We start from the raw sequence: 17,985 nt of genomic DNA, 5'->3' as shown, positions 1-17,985 counted from the left end.
TAAATTCCTACTGGATTTTCCAGTTCTCACTTACTACTACGAAAGTCAGCTAAGTTCATTCTTTCATGATACTATGTCCAAAGAATGCACTGTAAATTGTCATGATTAGAAGGATAAAACCACCATGTCTGATAACTATAGCCATATTTCATTGCCAAATGCCTTATAAAAATTCATGCTCTGTGATCACAAAATCAAGAAAATTCAAGGTTAAGGGGGAAACAAATACAGTACAATTCAAGCAAAAGGCTGACAAATATTCAAAGAACATCTCACCAGTCAGGTGAACCCGTATGTCAGAGATCCACCACTGTAACCAGCCATGGTGAGGCTAAACTATGAAAATATTCTCCCACAGTGGCTGACCCAGCACCAGGGTCAGATGCTACACTGTTTTTAAGAGTTGCATGACAAAAGTTACAGTCTGGAGAAAAAGTCGTTCCAATACCTTGATATCTCAGTAGCGAATTATTCCATACTGACCAATCTCATGTATTCAGGTCTCTCTCTTTGATTCTCATGTTGTAGTGCCAGCACCTTACACAATGTCAGCAACACTGGTATCTTCCTGCTGCCTGACTATACACTAGGTACTGCTGATTGACACCTGCCATACAGCTGCTCCTACTGTGTGGGTTGCTAGAGCACAAAAAGGAGCAGGGACTACTATACTGCAAGCTGGATGAATGTGCTGCTGAAAGGTACATTCCCCAGAAATAAGTTATGACAGCGCGTAATTTTGTGATAATACGTAAGATTTTAATAATATATAGTTATAATACTTACTGAGGATCGAATTTTATTAGCATTTTTTTCACTTTTCTTAGTTCATCCCTTAAACGTTCTTTTTCCCTCTCAGTATTAGGGTATTGTTCACTTTTTTGTCTTTTCAGCAAATTGAGGAATACATTCCTGGCTGCACATTCCACTGAATCCACGTTAAATCTTAAAGTAAATAATATATAATATGCATCAGTTAGATGAACTCTAATAGAGTTTTTATTTATATGTAATGCTGTTACAATAATATTCAGTGAGCCTTATCATCTGACAATAGTTAGAATCTAATCATTAGAAGCGTATCCCTATTCCATCTCCAAATCATAGTCCGCATTCACTTTCAAACTGCTATTATTCCAAAACTAAGTGGTAAAATGTAAAATGGTTCTGTCAATAAATTATCTATAGAAAGTATGCTCAACTCTACCTTTCCCTAAGCTGGATACTTGGACATACAGATAAAGCAAACTGTAGCATTTTAATTCTTCTCAACTACCCAGCTGAGAATCAGTGCCTCTTCTTTCTTGGTCTTCTACATAGCTGTTCTTCCTCATAGCTTTTTCAGTATTGGAGTGTTTGGAGTTTAACTGGGATGAAGACTGCTCCAGCTTCACTCTCAAGAAGTATTTTTTTTATTCTTGTAGCAGGCAGATCCTGTTAACTAACACCATACAAGGTGTTGGCAACACATGGGGTGAGGTTGCATCCTAGTCCATTAGAATATTCACAAGTCATTCAAATCTGGCAGTCACCAAGAACAGGAGTAAAAATTGAAGGACTTTATTTGGCCTTTCTGGATAAAAGGATACAGATTTTAAGGCTAAGAGGTAACCTCTCTTTAACGTAAGCTTTTCACATCTTCACGGATGACAGAGCTCAATAACAGTCATTTGACATTTACTCTTTTTTTTTTCCCCCCTTTGAAGCTCAGACTGAATGATCTAATTTCTCTCTACCATTGAGTTTATTCAGCCATAAGGAGCACTAAAGTGGTGCCAGCCTGTTCTTTTCCTTGGTGGCTCTAAGAAAAGAAAAGCAAACTCTAAGTACTGTTTTTTCCCCTACCACCAATGGCTGTGATAGCAATTTGGCTTCTACAGCTCTGATACCTGCTCTCTCAGGAGTCTCCATTAATTCCATGCTAACATAACACCATACAGGATGCCTGCTTTGCAACCTCATTCATCAATAACGGCTTAGGGGAAAAAAGCTTACCAGCACCAATGAAGCATAAATATCAATCTATTACTCCAAGTCACTGTCTGCTACTTGTGAGGGCTACTCATCCCCTTCATCTCCATCATAATTTCTCAGGACTGGGACATTTAACTAGAGATTTTTTTTTTTTTTTTTTTTTTTTAAATTCTGTCTGACTCTTGTCCCTTGTCTCTCTACAAAGACACTGGGGAGGTCTACCAAGTGCTGTCACACTATACCTGTGCCTTAAAAGACTCTTAGATAACAGATTTCTGTACCTCATCCCCCAGCTTGATACCACTAGGTTCTGCCTCCGTGTTCACTGGTCTGGGATGTGTTCTTGTCTCATCATGATCACTTATCAATTGTCTAGGATATTCATACTCTACTCACAGTCCCTTGTCAGAGCCGTAAGTCAGCAAGAATTTCTAAGGATCCATCATTCCAGGGTAAATGAGAGGAAGGCACTTATCCATCTCCCCTAAGGAGAAGCTACCTTGGAACTTCCTATGGAGTGCCCCAAAATGATGTTGCAGTTCATACAGCAGCCCTGAAATTATTCCTTATTTGAAGGAATTACAAATATCTAAGAGTCCTTTTGAAAACTGCCAGTTTCAGCTTGAAATCAGCCATAACATTAATTTACAACTAGACCATTCACTGAGAAATAGAAAAAAAGAATTTACCAGTGACTAGAGTAATTTGAGATGTGTCATCAATATATATATTCACTTTTTGCTTCTTCCTTTCTAGAGTTCTTTTAGAAATGCGTTTTTATCAGCATCAAGCATGTGAGAACTGAAATGGCAGTGAGCATTCTAGCCCTAGTGTACAATGTAAGGAAGGGCAAGGCTTCACACTGAGATGAGAAAACTTTCCATTTTTACATGACTGTTCCTATGCATTATTACAGTGAGAATAGGCACTAGACAACTGTTTACTGATAAGCAGCTTCTTTTTAAGTCCAACATTGAGGTACATGCCTACTTTACTAATATTAGCAATATCACTGACAATAACAATATTGTCAGTAGGCTCAAAGTTGTGCCTATTTGATGCTATGTAGTTACATCTCACACATATGCAAAACAGTTTGACGCATGTCACTGGATGTAAGATGAGATTGTTAGAGGCTATGCAGTGGAACCATCACCATGTGACAAACGCGCACATTCATAGAACCTCATTCCACCCTTTTCCCTAGCAAATCTGGCCCATACACCATTTGTACCTCTAAATAAACAGCATACACTTTCCACAAGTTTTACTGACTACTCTGGGGCAAAGCAACTGAGAATCTGGCTCTCATTTTAATGTGATTCAGTTTCTTGTAATTTTCTCAGATATCACCCATGGATTCTACCCTTTCCACACAGTAATTAAATGCTCCCAGTTTTATTTCAGCTAAATCTTTAGTGCCATAAAGATACATGGGTTGATAGAGCTTGTAGGCCTTTACTTTGTATGTTTTAATGCAAAGGTAACAAATACCACATAAATGGCATTTGCCAAGCCATATCAATGCTTATCTCCAATACTCATTTTTCTGAATATAGGCAATACACATATAATACATGGACTGTACTTACATAAAAAATATGGCAGGCAACTTATCCATCTCATGTAATTTATCAACAAAGCTTGCAAAATGCTTCCATTTTTCCTGTTCTGAGCAATCCACAGGTTTTGGCTTAAGGTGCTCCAGTAGCTCATTCACCTGACCAAAGTAGTATTATTGTGGAGATTTTAATGGCAGAAACTTCTGGCTGCAGGCTAACAGATATGAAGACTCCATTTTCCTGTGTCAACTTCTATCAGCTCATATTTTTTAAATCATTCGGAACTGCAATAGCCACATATAGTTTACAGACTAAACGGTCTGCAAGTTATCAAATGACTTTGGTAAGAGCTCAAAATGCAAATTGTTGTAGCATTCATGGCTACCATCATTGTGCAAATAATAAAGTATCACTAACTAATTAGGATATATTTTCACATTTAAGTGTCATATTTCAAGAAATTTGGGTTTTCCCCAAACATTCTTTATTTTTTCTTTGTTGTCTAATCACCACCTCCTCATATTCCTTTTATGATACAGGAAGAGGTGGCCTCCAATGAAGGACTTGATTTTCTGCTCATTGCTTTAATTTCTATCTTTTACATGGAAACACACATACTGTCTGTGGTTACACAGAAGGTTTCAAATGAGCAGCAAAAAAGAGGTAGACTAAAAAAAGCAGAACAATGGTACAATATTCTCACTAATTGTAGGAGGTATCTAAAGGAATCAGGAGTTGAAATCTCACAGCAGTATCAGAAGTCTGATTCCCAGAGAAGCTTGTGAAAACATCACCTTGAGAATGCTTATGGAAATGCCACAAATATTAGTGCTTATCTTTCAAGTACAGCAGCAGTTAAACCTGATAAATAATAATTATGGGAGGAGAAACTCCCACAATTATATTATTGCATATAATTATTATTAAAGCTGTACACAATCTTAAGAAAGCGCCCTGTAACAACTGTTACCTTCTGTCTTTGACCAAGCACAATCCATTTGCTTAGTTCTTTCTTTAGTTCCTGTTCATATTTCCTCGCATCTGCCTTTTTTATTACTACTTTATTCTTGAAAGAGACAAACTCCTCAGGATCCAGCTCCTGGAAAACAACATTAATATAAAACATTGCAGTACTTTGTTATCTATTTATTTTGATATATTTTGCCCACAGCTGTGTATACACACCTGTGCCCTTGGCCACTTTTGCCAGACCTTTACCATTGTGTCATAAAGCTGGATGCTCTCTCGTGGAGACAGAGAAAGATCTGAAGGAATACCATAGTTCTCAATCTGCAAAGAGTTTAAACAAAAGAAAAATAAAGGAATAATTTTGATGGAACTCATGTTGCCTAAATGTAACAGTTGCTAAACAATACTGATGCCAGTATTATGCTTACATGATTGACTGTTAATGCAGCGCATGGATGACAATGTTCAATGATAAAATCACTGCCCTTTAGAGAACACACATACTTTTCCAAATCATTGTATCTTTCTTCATACAAGACTGTGAAGAGACAAAAATGCTGTCATGATGCACTTGGTTGTTTTAAAAAGCAAGTACTTAATCCTGCAAGATTTGTTTTTATTTAAAAGAAAAACCAAAACAAAATACACTTAAGTTCACACACCATGATTAAACTTTTTGCAGAAATTACACTAGAATTTATTTCTTAGTTACAAAATATTCTGATACACACCTAGTCTAACACGATATGATTTCTTTTGTTCTTGTACTTTAGATTTCACTTTACATTTTCTTGTAAAGTTCTTTTCAGAGTTTGTAGAGCTTCCTTCTATTGTATTCTCAGCATGTTGCCAATACCTTTTCACAGATTGTAACCACCTACAGTGCAAGAATAAAATGAAAATAAGAGCTGTAAAATATATTTTAAGAAAATTGCTACAGCTATAATAGATGAATTACTACAATCTGCTCAATTTCTCCTATAGAATTTCCAGTCACCCTCTCACCATCTTCAGTGCAATTTTCTCCAGCTTATCCCAGGGTGCAAATGAAAAATGTGAAATAGCACCATTATATATAAAAATATAGTGCAGGTGTCTTCACTGATTGATGATGGACAAGTGTGCTTATCAGGCTTTGGCAATCCAAATAGATGTAAAAGCCTCCTAAATTCCTCTGCACAGCTCAATTACAGGGTCTGAAGGAATAGTAGTGCTTGTTCTCATTACAGAGTTAAGAGTTACAGTATTATTTTGTGTCAATTGGGGGAGTAAGGGTAGCATAGTACATATAACAATATAAATCCAAATCAGTTGCATCCCAATAGTAATTGACCTCTCTATCTAAAACAGCTCATATCCAATTTAAATACGCTCTTGTGAGCAAGAAAATTCCACACGCACTCAGTTAGGTGTTCCGGGTTACTGACAGTAGCAGAGAGTGCCAAAAATGGACATCGAATTGTCACCAGAAGATGCTCCCAAACATCTGCTCCAATTTCACCGCCAAGACAATGGACCTATGTTTTTGGGAAAAAGGATTAAAAGAAAAGAAGAAATGTTCCTTATCAAAGGTCACGCATAACAGGAGTTGGTTTGTGTTTTGCAAAAATCAAAAGTTTGGCAAGATCAGTACTGAATAATTCTTACGTTGTAGCAAATGACCATGAGATCCAAATCAAATGTCCAGTAAAACCCTCTCCAGACTTCCCTGGATAGCACATTAGTCTAAATTTCAATACTACATTCACCGTTTGCACCCTAGATACTCACTGGCATCATTAGCAATTAATTCTATATACAAGAAAGAATACAGTAGGAATTTTAAATTTAGCAAGATTAATCATTGACTTTTTCCCTGGAAAGACTGACAAATACCATATGATGTGAAATGTGTATGATCCTAGTTTGGAATGCTCTATTTGTGCCACTGAGACTACAGTGGTGGCTTTTAGTTTTTCAGTTGACTGGCTGGAGAGAAATAAAGGAAGTTCCTTGTAGCTTTGACTGAACTGTATGTCCTCTTGAGGACCAATAGAGTTTTAAGTTCTTTCACTGGCGTACATAAACACTATCAGCGAACAGGAAAAAGCAAGTAAGTCTGAAATAATATTTTTGAAAGTTGTTTTTTTACCAGCAGTAATGTATGTAGTGAAAAATTGGGTCACCAGCATTTTTCCTCAAGATTTTTCGTATATTTGTTAAATTGGTTACTATTAAAAGATGCCTACCTCATCAAATATAACATATTGTATCCGTTTGGTCCATTTCTGGCAACGAGGAGACAGCATCAAGATTTCTAAACATTGAGGCACAGTCACTAGTATCTAAGAAGAAAGGTTTGTAAAGCATTATTTTCAAGTAAGCTGACTAATCAACTACAAGTAGATTCTATATTTAAAAAGCATTTAAAAATATATATGTATTTGATTTCAAGGTAAGCAAGAATGAATGAATGATTTGTCACTGCTATCTTCAAGAAGGGCAAGAAAGAGGACGCAAGAAACTACAGGCTGATCAACCTTGATCCCTGGGAAGGTGATGGAGCAACTAATCCTGGAAATCATTTCCAAGCACATGAAGAACAAGAAAGTCATCAGGAGTATTCAGCATGAATTCACTGAGGGGAAGTCATGCTTGACCAACCTTGACCAACTTCTATGATGAAACGACTGGCTTGGTAGATGAGGGGGGAGAGCAGTGGATATTGCCTTCAGTAAGTCTTTTGACAACATCTCCCATGAGATCCTCACAGACAAGCTGTTGAAGTATGGGCCAGATAAGCAGACAGTGAGGTGAACTGAAAACTGGTTGGAAGACTGGGCCCAGAGCTTGGTGATTAGGGGTACAAAGTCTAGCTGGAGGCCAGTAACTAGCGGTGTACCGCAGGGGTCAATAGTGGGTCTGATCTTGTTTAACATCTTCATTAATGATCTGGATGATGGGGAAAAGCGTACCCTCAGCAGGTTTGCTGATGACACCAAACTGGGAGGAGTGGCTGACATGCCAGAGGGTCGTACTGCCATTCAGAGGGACCTAGACAGGCTGGAGAAATGGGCTGACAGGAACCTCATGCAGTTCAACACGGAGATGTGCAAAGTCCTGTACCTGGGGAGGAACAACCCCATGCACCAGTGTATGCTGGAGGCCATCCAGCTGGGAAGCAGCTCTGCAGAAAAGGACCTGAGGGTCCCAGCAGACACCAAGTTGAACATGAGGCAGCAATGTGCCCTTGTGGCAAAGAAGGCTAATGGCATCCTGGGCTGCATTAAGGAGGAGTGTCGCCAGCAAATCAAGGCAGGGGATCCTTCCCCTCTACTCAGCACTGATGAGGCCACACTTAGAGTCCTGTGTCCAGTTCTGGGCTCCCCACTACAACAGAGACCAACCTAGTGGCCTTCTATGATGGAGTGACTACATTAATGGACAAGGGAAAAGCTACTGATGTATTCTATCTGGACTTCTGTAAGGCATCTGCTGTATGCTAGCAACCAAAGGATTTTAATGTTTTTTTCTTTTAACCAGAGCAAGTAATCAACTGCATGTTCCCTAAGGATAAATAGGTAAGGTTGTATGCCATAGACTGAAAGTTTCTAGTAAGCAGTACAGGTATGGTTAGATTTTTCCTGAACTTTGTATTTAGTAATGGCACAATTGTTATAATTGGAATTAACATTTTCAGAAGCCAGATGGAATGCAGAAGTCATTATTATTATGTGTTAAAACATCCATAAAAATATACCTGAGAATTCATGACATCATTGCGATAATCTCGCGTGAAGACTCCACACACTACCAATCCATCCGGAAGTTTCTTGGTGAATCGACTGTATATAGTTCCCACCACTTGGTTTACAAGGGCCTTAAATAAAGCAGGTCATTAACAAAACTAGACAGTGTATGTCTAAAGGCATATGATATTCCAAGACATATAAAAGCATTCAATTTTGGCACTGATATTGATGTACTAGACTATAATGTACTATGTAATGTACTATTAAGTCTAGACTGTCAATAATGTTAACTTTAAAAAGATATGGTACTTGATTTTCAATCATACTCAAACGCTTTCAAAGAAATTTAGTGTTGTGTAAAGTGAGTTATACATTATTAATTCTGTATTTTAATTATTTTCACAGCAGTTAAAAATAGATCACATTCCAGTGCATCTACAAGCACTTTAAGTATCTCAAAGTCCTGTGGCTGCAGGTATAAAATATATTTCTGCACCCAGATTGATATTCAAATGAAAAGATTATTTTGATGCCCAACCCTGAGTATAACCACAAAAAAATTGATTTTACTTATTCAATAACAATCTTTATGGATTGTTTTCTATAACAGCACATGTAATTCACTATCCAAAAATCATATCACTGAACTTTAAAATAAGTTTTGGAAGAAATCAAAACATTGTGCCTCAGCACTTAAGTCAATTTTTAACTATTAGGATAGAACTCTCATTAAAAAATACCCCACTGCCTAGAGTTTCATAAATTTTCTCTTGAAGCATCTAATGGTGAATTCAATTAGCAAAAGACAACTTGACTTGCTTGGTCCTTGTTCTGTTCTCATATTACTTTCACCATGTTGGTAGGCTTTTGGTACTCTCATCATTTACTTAACATGCTACTTTATAGCACTTTTGTATATATTAGTGTTTCTGACTTTCAATTAGCTATACAGATATTAATAGACAAAAATTCCACATTAGCTTAAATATTTTGAAGATTTTTTTTTTTGTAAACATGCTGTTTGTAACAAATGCAAAGGTAAAACAGAATGTAAAGATTCCATTTCTAACAACAAAAATATATATCAACTAAATTTGTGTAACAAGTTACCCCAAACAGTTTCAGAATCATACTGAGAAATATCACAGTCTTACACACAGAATATGTAGTAGGATGCAGCCTTACCTTTGTAGGAGCAACATACACAACTACTCCTTCATTGCTCGTTTTCAGAACTTTTTCCATGCAATAGTATGATGCATATGTTTTTCCTGATGAAGTGGGAGCGACAATCACCGCAGACTCATTATTATCTACAGCATCAAGAAGTTCTCGCTAAGAGAAAAGCAGTTACTTATGTCAAAATGTCTTGTTATGAAGTTCTTACTCAGTAAACCAGCTCTTTCTGTGAAAACATCTCTTATTTTTGCATATAGACTTTATATACAGATTTTAGACTACACAAAGTCAGAGTTAACCTAGTCGTTTTATGACTGTATTATTTTCTCTTAAACTGTTAGTGGAAAAAAAATGGAACTACAAATTATAACTTGTCTATTTCAATTATTTGGTCTGAGATACTGACACCAGAACATTCTGAGTCCAAACCTGGACATTTTCAAATTAAAAAATAAAACCAGTTAACTCAGCAGTGTATAATTTAGTTCCAAAAACTTCATTGTTTTATACAAGGCAGTATTTTTTTCCTTGCATTATAATATTTACATCAATACTGTCCAAATCTCTCTTCTGCTCCTAGCATACAGGGTTTATTAATCTGTTTTCTTCCCTGTTGGGTAATTCTTTAGGGATAAATGAGCAGAGGATGAACAATCAGAGATTATCCAAATGGAGCATTACCACCATCAAATATGGTAATAAGCAGTGAAATCCCATGGATTCGGCATTTCTTATATTGAATTCCTTGGGCCAAGCTCTCTGTAGAACAGCTCTGAGTGTAGAAAGAACACGGAATACAGTCCAAAATGATCTACTGAATTTGTTAAACTTATTACAAAATTAAATTTGTTAAACAACACTATTTTTGACAAGTAGTATAATAATGTGTATTTTTAAATGGAAAAAAAAAATTAAAAATCAAAGATCATTTCCATTAACTTTATGCAAAAAGTTTGTGTCTCATTACCTGCCATGTGTCTGGTATGAAATGTTGCACTCGGGGATCTGGATCATTTCTCTCTTCTCTGAGCAAGTAATAATCCATGTATTGTAGCTGAAAGCGAGCTGGACCCACTTCAATAGCATAGTTGCTTATATTCTGATCATTACTTTCTCCTGTCTATAAGGTCAAATGAAAATTCAAGTTGGTTTGAAAGCTAGCAAGAGATTAAGAAAATGGCACATCTTTTGCTCTGTGGAACTCTGCAAGCGCTGAAAAACATATGAAAGTGCAGGTGATTTTTAAATAATTTCTTGCAGAAATCTACACTGTAGAGCCTTATGTTAGGGTTACGCTTGTAACTCTTCAAAGGAGACTAAGTTCTAAAAATAATATGTCTTCCATAGCTGGTGGTGGTGGTGGTGTTGTTTTTGTTGTCAGAAGAGCTAACAAAACTGTCTAGCAGGCAAAGCTCAGCCTCTTCAAGCTATTGCCTGCCAGAGCCTTCTCATCGTATATTTATGTCTCTTTTCTTCAGCCTGCCCTGACCCCTTGTGCAACGAATCACGGTTGCAAAGCAAAATTCAATATAAAGACTGAGTGTGATCCCAAATTCTGTGAAGCACTGTATTTTTTAAAAATGCCTGTATACCCTAAGACATACCAAATTTAATGTTCATGGACACGTCTGGTTACAACATCTGATCCCAAAAGCTGTATAGGAATGCATTACATGTTACAACATACACAAGAAGATCAGAAAATCACATAATAATTTAGGTTGTCAGGGATGTCTGGATGTCAATTAATCCAACTCATTGCTAGAAACATGTGCCACTAGATCAGGTCACTCAGGCTGTGTTCAGCCGAGTTTTTACTATCTCCAAGGATGGAGATCTCACTACTTTTTCAATTTCTTGAAAGAAATATTTTCAGTTATTCCTGAAAACTTCAGTTATTCCTAGAATTCCCCCAACTTTGCAAAAGTTATAATCAGAAACAAGCACCTGCAAAAGTAAAAGTAGGTCCAAAATGCACTGACTGATCTAGAGCCCTTCTGAGCAAGACATTAAACTTGCCAACATATCCCTTCTATCACCACAAGCTTTTGCAACAGACCTTTTGAGATCCTCGGATCCTGAAATATAATATACTTTATTTGGGGTACCAAACACCCTTACAATAACTATGTAGCCAAGAGCAAACAATCATCGTACACCAGTTGAATTCACATAGAAAAAGAGACAAATAATTTCCACTCTTCAAGGGAAGAAAATTTCTTACAAAACAATCACTTCCTCCCTCCCCTCGTAGTCCTGATCCTCAAGGAAGGATGATATACACTTTCCAGAAATAATCTTCAAAAATTCTTAACTCTACTGTGCTTGAAAAATGAGGCACTGAAGTGATTGATATTGGTTTTACAGTTCACTGTACTCTTCCTTCCTTTTGCTATTGACTTCATATTCTGCAGGCTGTGAGTTATATCCTCCCTCTTCTGCCTGAGCGCCACTTTAGCATCCCCTCTCCCTAATAACATCCAATCTACACACAAAGGTATCAAACTGCTATAACACTAAATCAGCCAGTGGGCAGGTTGCTAACATGCAGAAAAGCATAAGGTCAATCCTTCAAGAAATTACTTCAGAGCCAAATTCAGTGTAGCCACTGGTGGTCTCAGCTGTGCTAGCAAGGACAAGCAATTCAGTATCTGAAACTGTTGCCTTCAGAGGTGATCAGTAATACCATAACAACAAACAGAATAGTTTTCATCCACCTCTGCAGTCTCAAAGATTTCCTTTTCTAAAGTAGCACATTTGGGCCTGTTAGAGAGCAGCTGCTCATCACCTAGCTTTTAACAGTTATTTTTAACATGCAGAGTTCAGTTGATGTGATGAATTGAACAGCAGGTACCTCTCAGAGATGTCTAAGGCCTCAAGCAGACATAACTAGAACAAATGAATCTTGATGCATGTTTCAAAGGGTATCTTTGCAGCCATATAAAGTTCTACTTACTAAAGGGGAAGTGACCTATTGTGCCAGCTAGCCCTCACATCAAGCAGAGAAATGTATCCATGGAACTAAAGAAGATTAATATCTGAAGCAAGAACAGACAGTTCCAAATCTTATGGCACAATACCAAATAAAATAAGCTCAATATAGATCTTCTACACACTATTCAATGCTTAAGAAAACACTGTTGATATTCAACTACAGATCCAGTTACAGTAGAACCATTACAGTCTATGAAGTTACCTGGCCAGATAGAGAGCATGCCAAATTCTCAAATCCAAGAAGTCTTAGATATCTGGTCAGCTTTTGTAGATGTCGTTTCTCCAAGAGATCTTGATATTTTTCAAGGAGGATATGAATTCTCCTCATGACTTGAACAGCTTTGCTTAAATCTTTAGATTTGTTACCTTTTAAAAAAAAAAAAAAAAAAGGTCTACAGTTATTTGAGAACAAATTGTATCATTGGGAGTCTTCTGATATTAGGTATTTTTAGAAGAGACCTTATCCGTCCAACCACATTTATGACAATTTAAAAATGAATTTTATTTAAAGACAACTAGACAAAGACAACCCACACTCCTGTGACCTCTACGAGGAGTGCCACTTAAGACCAAGCACCCAAATAATTCTATCTGCTTCTGCAGGCTCAGCTATAAAAGGAAGTCATACTTCTGACATCTACGCAATAACTGAGCTCCCCTATTTCACCTTCCTGACCCACACATTTGTTACTCAATCTTATTAGCAACATATTTCACTCCAGTGTTTACAACTCTCCTCAACACGTTTAGAGCAGTGTGTGTTTGGACCCTCCTGACTGAGGGTATGGACTGAACAAGTTAATTCTGGTGAAATAGGAGGCGACTAACCGTGATAGCACAGATTTCTGTGCAAATTGTCATCATCCAGACTGTAAGCTAACCACCTCAGCTAATTAAACAATCCACTGCAATATAGATACATTTCAGTGTGCATGATATAGAATCCTTAAAGGTAGATACAATAAAATAAATTATTTATGTATGCAATGTTTACAAAGCAAAACAGGAAAACAGCTACAATCTAATTTCATTGGATACTTTATGGCTAACTCAAAGGATCTTGAAATTGTAAAAGGGGACCAGAGCCTGTTAATACTTAAAAACACCTTTCATGCTCCTGAAACAGGGCTGTATTTACACGTCTTTATTTCAGCTGAGAGTGTCCAAAGTCACTCACTCTCTTGGTTAACGGGAGTAGAAGTTGAATACTGAACATAAATTTGGCTATCATACCTTGCTCTCTGCAGTGTTCCTTCCACACTTCTAAACAGGCAGATAGTCCAGTCATTTCTACACTGAACTTCACAGATTTACATTTAAGGGTCTTGAGAAACTTCTCCAATTTATTTATTCCAACAGTCAGATTTGCTTTTATTTCCTTTTCAGTTGGTACACACAAGGCTTTCCATTGCTCCTGTTCTTTCTTCTCTTCTTTAATTTTTAGTCGCTTGTTGTTTTCCTCTGCAATTGTTTCCGCTTTACTTTTCTATCCAATAAAATGAAGATATTTAGAACTAACCAACTTGCACACAGATGATGTGTGCAAGCATCATCTAAAAAAACCTAATCCATAAACTCTATCACAGCAGGTACATTATAGTTTTCAATTAATCTGTGTGATGCATTTTGTTTTGGGAATTGTTTAAAGTAGCACTTCTTTTTGAAGGAGATATAATTTCTGAATGCCAATATATGTTGCTCAAAAAAGCTTCCCTAAGCTTCATTTTAAGTCAGTATAAAGCTTCATAAGTAGTATAAAAAAAGCACAAATGTGGAAAATTAAAATAGCAGATGTCTGAAAGTTAAATTTCAAGCTTTTATTTTATACATGGGTAATAGTAATTCTGATCATATTGAGATGCTTTTCAATAAGTTAAATAAAATTAAGAGTTCAACCTTACTTGAAGTTAACAAAGTTATTTTATATACAGACTTTTACAGGTAATTCAACAGACCATAATCTGTACTCCATAGTACAATCTATTATGAAATATTACTCAAATCACTATTGCTCAGTATCATTTGTGAGTATGCACATACATGCTACATACCCTGTGATGTCTGACAATGTTCACATAGTTAGGATTAACTGCAGTATCTACAGGATCTTTCACAGAAAATGTTTCCAAATAGTGCAGGGAAATAAATAACTGAATAATTGTTTTTCCAGTATTTCTCTATAGTTTCTTAACATAAAATTAAATTCATGAACTCCAGTTTCCTTCACTCCACATTATAATACTGGCCATGAGCCAAAACCTATCAGCCTTTACAGAGTTCATATTTATTAATTTTTTTATTTACTTCTGCCTGTTAAAATATAATCACTCATCAGTATTCCTAACTAGGAACAAAAATACTTTTGCCAATTAGTTAATTAAATTTGAAGTATAAAGGCAATTTAAATTTCTTCAACTGAGAACTACTAGTGCATTCAGAATATAAAACTTCAGCTGTGAGACTCATATAGTAGAAATCCTTTCCTGGATAATAGAAAAAGGATTTGAAAAGAACAACTTGAATATACTTACATGCTTTTTTTGTGTCTTTCTGACAGCAGCATTAGCATTCCCTGACACATCCTCTTGATGTACAATAAGTTTTGAAGTGCTGTCTTCCAAAGTGCTTCCATAAAAATGGCGAAAAGTCTGTAACTTTTGTATTTGTCTTCTTTCTTTTGGATCTTTGGATTTTGCTGCAAACAAAAATAATTGATTAAAAAACACTCTGATAGAATTCCAGCCTAATCTGTTTCCAAGAAAAGGTACCTGGTAATGGATAAATTTCCTAAAAATTCCTCATTGACCTAAAGGCCAAAATCACATTTTGAAAGATGCTGGCTACTAAGACTCACTGAAATCCAACAGTACTTTGATTTATCTGAGAGACAGGCAATAGACTCAAATTCAAACTACTTTAGGCACACATTAAAAATACTAGAAAACTTAGCAAGCAGGATGCCTGCAAAGAAATTATAACTGAGCAAAATGCCTAGGTTTCACACACAGTCCATGAAAATAGGAAGGTGTCTTCCGAAGGCAATTCAGATGATCAGAAAGAGACCTCTTCCCCATGAAAACAAGAGCTTGTCATCAGAACATAAATAAATAAAGCTGCTGGAAGAACACTTATGCTAGCCAATGGAAGATACTGAACTGAGCACATGGATACTTCCACACTCAAGCCTAGGTATTTCTCTCTGCCCTAAAATCAAAACGATGAGTCAGCTTCTGAGTGTGAAGACCCATCTCAGAAGATCTTTCTGTTTTTCACAAGAAAGACTGAGATGACAGATGCCAGCATTCAGAGTATTCATGCAAGGCACAGGAGAGAGAGGGCCCTCTCTTCAGCTGGAGTGGACATAAACCTTCAACTCCAACAGTATGGAAGGTGCTCTAGCTACTATTCTGCAGTTACGTTCTCCAAACTTCCCGTTGAAATCATAGTGCACAGAATAATACAAAAAATCATCCAGTCAGAAAGATGAGCAGATGGAACTCTGATTTCATAGGTCAAGTGGTGCAAATACCCACTCGGGAAACAACATTTCTAAGTCACTGAGTGAAAACCATAAGCAACACTGGAAGTACCAACAGTAATCCATGACTTCTCAACTCCTGGTAGGTTTTTCACAGTTTAATTCACTGTATGATGCAATAGATGATGGGAACATCTTTGAGAAAAAGTTTTGAGTACTTGGTGGTACATACAGTATCATATATTTCATTTCATGAAAATACGCAAACCTAAGATCAAAGCTAAGTCCCTGGTTTGTTTTCCTTAGTATCTCAAACTGGAAAAAACTTAAAGGAAACTATAATGCATAAAATCAAGAATTATGGTACAAACAACTGTTGTTTATTTCTGTGCTGGTTTTAGTGGGATAGAGTTAAATTTCTTCATAGTAGCTAGTATGGGGCTATGTTTTGGATTTGTGATGAAAAGTCTTGATGGCACAGGGATGTTTTAGTTATTGCTGAGCAGTGCTTACACAGAGTCAAGGCCTTTTCTACTTCTCACCCCACCCCACCAGCGAGTAGGCTGGGGGTGCACAAAAAGTTGGGAGGGAACACAGCTGGGACAGCTGACCAAAGCGATATTGCACACCATATGACATCATCCTCAGCAATAAAAGTTGGGTGAAGAAGAAAGAAGTGGGGGGGATGTTTGCAGTGATGGCATTTGTCTTCCCAAGTAACCGTTACGCATGATGGAGCCCTGCTTACCTAGAGATGGCTCTAAACACGTGCGTGCCGATGGGAAGTAGTGAATGAATTCCTTGTTTTGCTTTGTTTGTGTCCACAGCTTTTGCTTTACCTATTAAACTGTCTTTATCTCAACCCACGAGTTTTCCCACCTTTACCCTTCTGATTCCCTCCCCCATCCCGCCAGGGTCGGGGGGAGTGAGCAAGTGGCTGTGTGGTGCTTAGTTGCCAGCTGGGGTTAAACCACAACAGCTTCTTTTACTTCCTATTTTAATTCTGTTCCCAAAAGATGACTGGCTATGCGTGAACTGTGCAAACATCTGAGCAGATTTTGCACATGTATAGATGTACTTACTAAGCATTATCCAAACTCTATATTTAAACATTAAACTGCACATGTACATACAGTTTGCTTATATAAATCTGTGAAGCATTTTGCAAGCAAAAAGGAATGCATCATGAACATCTGGCCACAAGTGCTCATTCTGTTATACTCATTAGACCTATTTAAGATAATACACAATCTATACACATAATGCACAGGCACATCAGTTTAAGCATAATTTAGCTATTGCAGTAGCTCTAGTTTGGCAAGTATTTATACAGCTGCAAATATTTTCCGAAATGAGAAGTCCTTCTCCAAAACCACGATACCCTTTACAATACTGTTCTAGCCAACACAGACACATGGGCTTTGTGTTAGTTTTTCTTACCATCAGCATCACACCGTACTCGCTCATATTCCTCAGTCAAAGGTCTGCCAGAATGCCAGTGACGAAGCTCATCAAATTCCTTGTATTTAATAAGGGAAGTAACTGCAGGATCGTTGCTGAAATACACAAACATTAAACAGAGCAGAAATTAAGTGCTTTCTGGCATCTCTAATGAAACATTCAAAACATTCAGAAAACTGGGTATTTATCAAAACACAATTTTACTGTGGTAGAAAAACAACATAGGGTTTAATAGCACTCCAAATATAGTGTGTCAAGATAGACTCAGTTTTTCAGAAAGATTTACTAATAAACAAAGTAAAACCCCATTTTTTCACTTCTTTTCATACAGATTAATCACAGAATGCACTGTAGCTACATAACTCGCATGCTGGCTAAAAAATACTCATTGTGCAGCACAGAACCCACTTCCACAAGTAGCAGAGCAAATGTGAAGGATGATCTCTTCTTACTTTTTTTTTTTTCAGTATTTTTATTTAATGTTTTTCTTCTCCTGAAATCAATCTGAGCTTTGCAATTTAGGATGAGGCCTTTCAAATACAAATTGTACTTTTAGAAAAACAGTTCCAGAATGTAGAATAAGAATCAAAGACTATAATGCAAACAAATAACAGTATGAGAAAATATGGATATATTG

General features: G+C 36.8%; 1 protein-coding gene across 1 annotated transcript in view; it reads right to left on the bottom strand.

Annotated features, from left to right (window-relative positions):
* DDX60 (DExD/H-box helicase 60) overlaps positions 1-17,985 on the bottom strand; it is a 47,393-nt gene that overhangs the window by 18,934 nt on the left and 10,474 nt on the right. Inside the window, exons 12-26 of the mRNA XM_050895635.1 lie at positions 17,328-17,443; positions 14,941-15,092; positions 13,643-13,895; positions 12,612-12,775; positions 10,383-10,535; positions 9,422-9,571; positions 8,245-8,364; positions 6,734-6,829; positions 5,907-6,022; positions 5,237-5,382; positions 4,934-5,043; positions 4,722-4,826; positions 4,507-4,635; positions 3,567-3,694; positions 787-945 (exon numbers count right to left, since the gene is read on the bottom strand). Of these exons, the coding sequence (XP_050751592.1) occupies positions 787-945; positions 3,567-3,694; positions 4,507-4,635; positions 4,722-4,826; positions 4,934-5,043; positions 5,237-5,382; positions 5,907-6,022; positions 6,734-6,829; positions 8,245-8,364; positions 9,422-9,571; positions 10,383-10,535; positions 12,612-12,775; positions 13,643-13,895; positions 14,941-15,092; positions 17,328-17,443 (2,097 nt within the window). The remainder of the gene's footprint in view (positions 1-786; positions 946-3,566; positions 3,695-4,506; positions 4,636-4,721; positions 4,827-4,933; positions 5,044-5,236; positions 5,383-5,906; positions 6,023-6,733; positions 6,830-8,244; positions 8,365-9,421; positions 9,572-10,382; positions 10,536-12,611; positions 12,776-13,642; positions 13,896-14,940; positions 15,093-17,327; positions 17,444-17,985) is intronic.

This window comes from Gymnogyps californianus, chromosome 4 (genome assembly GCF_018139145.2).
Source record: "Gymnogyps californianus isolate 813 chromosome 4, ASM1813914v2, whole genome shotgun sequence".
Classification (NCBI taxonomy): Eukaryota; Metazoa; Chordata; class Aves; order Accipitriformes; family Cathartidae; genus Gymnogyps; species Gymnogyps californianus.
Note: the sequence above shows the minus strand (reverse complement) of the source record. Positions and strands in the feature narration are given on the sequence as shown.